This window comes from Chrysochloris asiatica, unplaced genomic scaffold (assembly GCF_000296735.1).
Source record: "Chrysochloris asiatica unplaced genomic scaffold, ChrAsi1.0 scaffold00108, whole genome shotgun sequence".
NCBI classification, from domain to species: Eukaryota; Metazoa; Chordata; class Mammalia; order Afrosoricida; family Chrysochloridae; genus Chrysochloris; species Chrysochloris asiatica.
Genome location: NW_006408626.1, coordinates 8,131,316 through 8,137,782, shown reverse-complemented (window position 1 = coordinate 8,137,782; position 6,467 = coordinate 8,131,316). Strand labels below are relative to the sequence as shown.

At 34.5% G+C, this 6,467-nt stretch overlaps 1 protein-coding gene across 1 annotated transcript in view; it reads left to right on the top strand.

The window, feature by feature from the left end:
* The window catches only part of NAALADL2 (N-acetylated alpha-linked acidic dipeptidase-like 2), a 1,210,105-nt gene that overhangs the window by 618,180 nt on the left and 585,458 nt on the right, over positions 1 to 6,467 (top strand). The window contains exon 8 of the mRNA XM_006867720.1: positions 2,598 to 2,803. Coding sequence (XP_006867782.1) covers positions 2,598 to 2,803 — 206 coding nt within the window. The remainder of the gene's footprint in view (positions 1 to 2,597; positions 2,804 to 6,467) is intronic.

Sequence of the window (6,467 nt, the reverse complement as noted above, 5' to 3'; positions counted from 1 at the left end):
TATGAATTAAGAGATTAATACCAACACTTCCAAATACCCTGTTAGACTGAATCACATAATACTGTTAGCTATGTTTGCTATGCAGAAGGTGTACCCATCTTTGTCCTGTCTTTGTTGATTTGGTTAGGACATTTACTCTAGTTTTTCTTGTAATATTCCTCCATGACATTAGTCAAAGTTGACCTGATAATTTCTAACCAACAGAATTTTTTTGAGATCATATTTTACATCACACCAATGTCTTGTCAGTCAACTCTGAAAATTCATGGAAGATACTATTATTTCCTTGTTACAGCAATGTTGAATACCCTTTAATCATGTTGTCTTTAAATATAACATATGAAAAATTAGGAAATTACTACTATTGTATTTCAATCATTCAACAAAAAATACCATAAGATCTTGCATTTAACACTAGAAACATTTATTAGCATTTCTGCATTTGTAAGCTATTATTGGAATGCCTAATTGTACAAAATTTTGCTAACTTTTGGATAAATGAGAATTCCTTATTGAAAGTCAATCTGTAAGAGCAAATTTTATTAAAAAATCAAATCTTTATTTACTAGAAAAATACTTTAATTAATTAAAAATATTACTATTACTCTTTTTAAGGATCCCTGGTGGTATAATGGGTTAAATGTTGGACTGTTATCTGCAAGGTTGGCAGTTAAAATCCACAAGTTGATACATGAGAGAAGGGTAAATCTGTCTGATCCCATGAAGATCTACAGTCTTGGAAACCCTATGGAGCAGTTCTGTTTTGTTTTATAGTGTTGCTATGAGTTGGAATCGACTTGACAGCAATAAATTTGGTGTGTTTGTTTTTCTGTGAATAATATTCAATGAATAATACGGAGTCCAATTATTCATTGAATAATACGGAGTCCTGTTGTGGCACTGTGGGTTAATGCATCAGACTGCAAAGTCATTTGAACTGCAAGATTGGTGGTTCAAGCCCACTAGCTGTTCCTTGGAAACTATCTTTATAGGGTTGCTATGGGTCAGAATTGACTCAATGGCACTTAACAACAACAACAACAATATGCAAAGCTTATCAAATTTTGTTTATTTTAATTCTTGTTGTGAATTGTCACCGAGTTAGTTCCAACCCATAGCAACCCTATATAGGGTTTTATAGGAATGACTGGTGAGTTTGAATTGCTGACCTAGCAATTCAAACTGATCTTGAGGTTGAGTGCTTATCCTATGGCACCATACCATCTGGGTACACAGATATTGTCTTTCATTCAAATTATTTTTTAATTGGATGACTGAGATTTTAAAAGAAAACATTAATTTTAAAGACATTTTCTAGAGATGATTTATTTACAATTTTAAAAAATCCCATGGTGGATTTTCACATATTTCTAGAAGATGAGTTAATAAATTCCTGAGCTTTCAACATTTGCAGACCCACTATGTATTCATTAATCTTGATACAATGTTGGCAAATGAAATCTATTGCTGATTCCAATATCTCTGTGGGAAATTAAAATAGCTTCACATAGTGACATTTTCCAAGAAGCAGTTTTTGATGCTATGAATTCAAGGGTGATCAGCATAATTGAGCAATCTATTCTACACATGTATTACACTTACTATTTGGCAGGCACTGTTCAAAATGCCTTACAAATGGCATTTAAAACTTGAAACAACTGAATGAAAAAAATACATATATTTGTTCCCTCATTTAACAGTTAAAGAATTTCAGGCATACATAGGTTAAACATGTTTCCCAAGGTCACATAACTGGTTAGTGGCAAAGCCTAGATTTGCAATCAGCCAAGTTGGCTCTAGAGTCTCCCACTATTAAAAAGCATGAAATTCAGTGAAGACATCTTTTTACATGAAGACACACAGGGGTAGTTTGCCAAATAAATTGAACTTTGTTCTTATTACTGACTAACAACAAAATTAGAAAAAATTCTGGCAGTACGTCATTAGTTTATCTTGTTACTAACAGTAGCCATTAATGCAAGTTGAACATCCATGTTTCAAAGAGAGATATCTTATAGCGAGTCTAATGGGTTTGGGATTATATGAAGTATCTGAAAAGACAATCTTTCTCTTGTTTTTCTTCAAGGAAAGGAGAGGGAACTAAACTATAACTTTGGAAACTGTAATTAATTTCCTCAATAATTCACTAATTTTAAAATTCATACCTGAGTATCACATTTTTAATATTTACAGATACTGAAAACTGCTTCCTCGAGATGTATTAATAGCTCATTAATATTTACCAAACATACATACATTGTTTGCAGGGCATTTCCCACTATGATTCTGGCAAAATGTTAGATAAGGGTTTCATTGTGGCATATTTATATACTTCATTAATTAATATGCATGTTGCAAAAGACAGTAATATGGATCTCAGCTCTGGGTTCATAATTGAGTTCAGCAGCTGCTTCTGTTTTGATATACACAGATGTGTGAATCAAGACACTGGACTAAAAATGTTAAAGTAGACTTAATTTTTAGAACAATTTTGCTTAATTGTTTCTCAGTTGTACAATAGGATTATGTAAATGTCATTAAATTTATTGTTAAGGTTTATGTTTTCTTTTAACGGCTTTTATTTCTCTGATTTCCAGACCGCTATATCATAGTTGGCAGCCACCATCATAACTCACACAGTTATGATGGACAAGAATGGGCCAGTAGCAGTGCCATAACCACAGCTTTAATCCAGGCCTTGATGCTGAGAGTTAAGAATGGGTGGAGACCAGACCGCAGTATTGTTTTCTGCTCATGGGGAGGAACAACTTCTGGCAACATTGGCTCATATGAATGGGGCGAGGTAAAATAAAATGCACATTGATTACTAATCTTTTTGTTGTTGTTAAAGATGTTAAGTGAAACTGTTGAAACCAAGGGCAAGGGTGTCATGTCAGCTAATTTAATGAAATTACCTGTAAGGAAGGAGGAAACTTATAGTTAGAAAAGAGTGCATTTGTATGATCTGTAACTATTTTATCTGTGTTAACACCAGACCTGTTGTTGTTGTTGTTGTTAAATGCTGTGGATTTGGTTCCCGCTCATAGTGACCCTTTATTGGGTTTCTGAGGAGGGGCTGGTGAGTTTGAAGCAGTGTATATCCTACAGTGCCACACACCAGGCATATAACCTCTGATATAGCTACAATAGTGTTTACTTGGCAATTTTGGTTCACCTTAAATAGCAATGTTGATGGTAACTGGAAAAGAAAAGATCGAGAAATACATATCTTTAGCTGACTTATATTTTTAACTACATAGGGACTACTGGTATGGCACTTTGTATCATTACTGGACTGCAAACCATAAGGTCAGCAGTTTAAACCCAGCATTTGCTCTTTAGAAACTTTATACAGGGTAACAATGAGTCAGAACTGACTCAACTGTACTTAGCAATAACAAATATAGGAATTATCTGAAATTAGTAATATCATCACTTACATTAAATGTTCATTGCCTTAGTATTGATTTTGATATATAAAAGATGGAGATTGGTCTCAAAATAGTAATTTCTTCCCTTTATTCTCCCTCATGTTCTCCCTATTTACCCTGCATCCTTTCTTATCTCTCTATCCCCTATCTAGTCTTTCTTCCTTCCTTCCTACCTATCTATGTATATCTAGAAAACCTTGTCCAAATAGAATCTAGAAAACAATGGGGTTATAGTGAGAACACATTCAAAAACTTCAGCTACATTTGTGTCTGACAGGTCCGTTGTAGTTTTAATGGAGTGTCCTGGTGTGGTGCTGCAGGTTCATGCATTGGAGCAATGTCAGTTTGAACTGCAAGGTTGTCAGTTCAAGCTAACCAGCTGCTCCTTGGAAATCCTATGTGTTGGAACTGATTTGATGGCACATCAACCAATAGTTGGATTAGTGCATATTAACAAAACCAAGTAAAACTCAGGTATTCTATTGACTTTTATGATTTTGTTTTTAAATGTTGAATGGTAATGTGCTGTAAAAATAAATGCAGCACAGTTTTAATAAAGAGAATAAAGCCATTTGGTATTTTAGCAGGTTCACGAGCTATACTTTCTTGAAAAACAAATGCATAGATAAAAAATGTTAAATATCTAACAGGAAATTATCTTATTTCATTTTTTAAAGGTAAGTACTCAAAAGGATAAAATATAAATTTAATATCAAACAATACACCAAAATCTATATGAGAAAATAATGTTTTGTCTTTCTGACTTTAAAAAAAAGTTTTAAAGATAAAATAAATTTTACAGTGTTTAAAATTCATCAAGATTCGCACATTGTAATTTGAATAGTTTTCCGTAGGCAAATTAGTGTTGTCAATGCTTGTTCCATGTTCAAAAGAGCTAACTTAAATGAAGATATTCAGTTGTTAAAAGAACATCCTTAAATTGACAAATTTTCAAGAAGGATGAAACATGTAATTACTTCACTTACCTTCCAAACTTCTAATCTGAGTTACTTGTTTTAAAGGCACAAAGAAGTTAAACAACAGTTTTGGAAAAAAAATTTTTTTTCTAAATGTTTTGATTTATTTCAGAAAAACAAAAAATCATAATGAAAGCAATGATGAAATGGTTCTTTTCAAATGCCAAATTTAAGGATGGTCTATCTAGGAATAAATGTAACAGAGAAGCACAGGACTTATACAAAGAAAACTGCAAAACACTACTACAAGAATCCAAGAGACCTACAAAAAATGGAAGAATATACCATGCTCCTGGATAGGAAGACTTAACGTTGTGAAAAAGTCAATACTGCCCAAAGTAATTTACACATATAATGCAATCCCAATCCAGATTCCAATGACATTCTTCAAAGAGATGGAAAACACAATTACAAACTTTATATGGAAAGGAAAGAGACCCAGGATAAGCAAAGCACTGCTTAAGAAGAAGAATAAGGTTGGAAACCTCTCACTCCCTAACTTCAAAATTTATTACATGGCTACAGTGGTCAAAACAGCTTGGAACTGGTACAATGAAAGATATATAGATCAATGGAACAGAATCAAGAAAATCCAAAAATTAACCCAGCCACATACAGCCAACTGATTTTTGACAAATTACCTAAATATATCACATGGGGAGGTGACTGTCCCTTCAACAGATGGTGCTGGCAGAACAGGAAAGCAATATGCAAAAGATTAAACAAGACCTTCACCTCATGCCTTATACAATAACCAACTCAACATGGATTAAAGACCTAAATGTGAGTCCCAGAATTATGAAGACCAACAATGAAAAAAATAGGGACAAATGTGACGATGCTAATTCAGGGCATATACAGATTACCAAACATTTTGAAAACTACACAAACAAAAGTAGACAAGATAGATGATTGGGACATACTAAAAATTAAAAACTTATGTGCATCAAAAGACTTCACCAGAAGGGTAAAAAGGGAACTCACAGAATGGAAAAAATCCTTTGCAATTACACATAATACAAGGGACTGATTTCTAAATATATAGGAAACTACAACACCTCTACAAGAAAAAGACAAATAACCCCATTACAAAATGGCGAAGGACATGAAGAGACACTTCACCAAGGAGGAGATCCAGGCAGCCAAAAAACATATGAAGAAATGTTAAGGATCACTAGCCATTAGAGAAATGCAAATCAAAACAACAATGAAATATCATCTCACACCAACAATAACAGCAAAGACCAAAAAAGTAGAGGACAATAAATGCTGGTGGGGATGTGGAGAGACTGGGAGGACACTCTTGCATTATTGGTGGGATTGCGATTGCAAAGTGGTCCAACCTCTCTGGAAAGCAATATGGTGCTTCCTCAGAATGTTGGAAATACCTTATAATCCAGAAATTCCTGCACTTGGTAGTTACTCACAAGATATACGAGCCATAACATGAGTAGATATATACACACCTATGTTCATAGCAGCACTATTTACAATAGCAAAAAAGATGGAGGCAGCCAAAGTGCCCATCAACTGAAGAATGGATAAACAAACTGTGGCACATACACACAATGGAATACTATGCTACCTTGAAGAACAACAAGGAGGCTGCAAGCCACTACATAACATGGATGAACCTTGAGGACATTATGTTGAGTGAAATTAGTCAGTCACAAAAGAAGAAATACTGCATAGGACCACTGCTGTAAACGACTAAGAAAAAGAATCCCTTTAAGGGGAGTGGGATTCTTTGCTGGTTACCAGGATGTGGGAGGTGGGATGTGGGGAGGGACGGGAAAGTGGAGTACAGGGTAAAAAATAGACACAGGATAGTTTGGGTGTGATGGAGAGGGCAATACACAAGAAGGGGGAGGTGAATGGAAGAACAAAGTGGATGGGAAAACAATTAGACAGGTTTGCATGGGCTAAGTGGGAGAGAGGTAAATAATGATATATGCACAACCTTGGAACATCAGGGCTCTAGGATACAGGGATTGAGACATGGTTGGAATGGGCAAAAGGGGGAAATAATGTTAAGATGCTTGGCTGTCTTATGAATCTT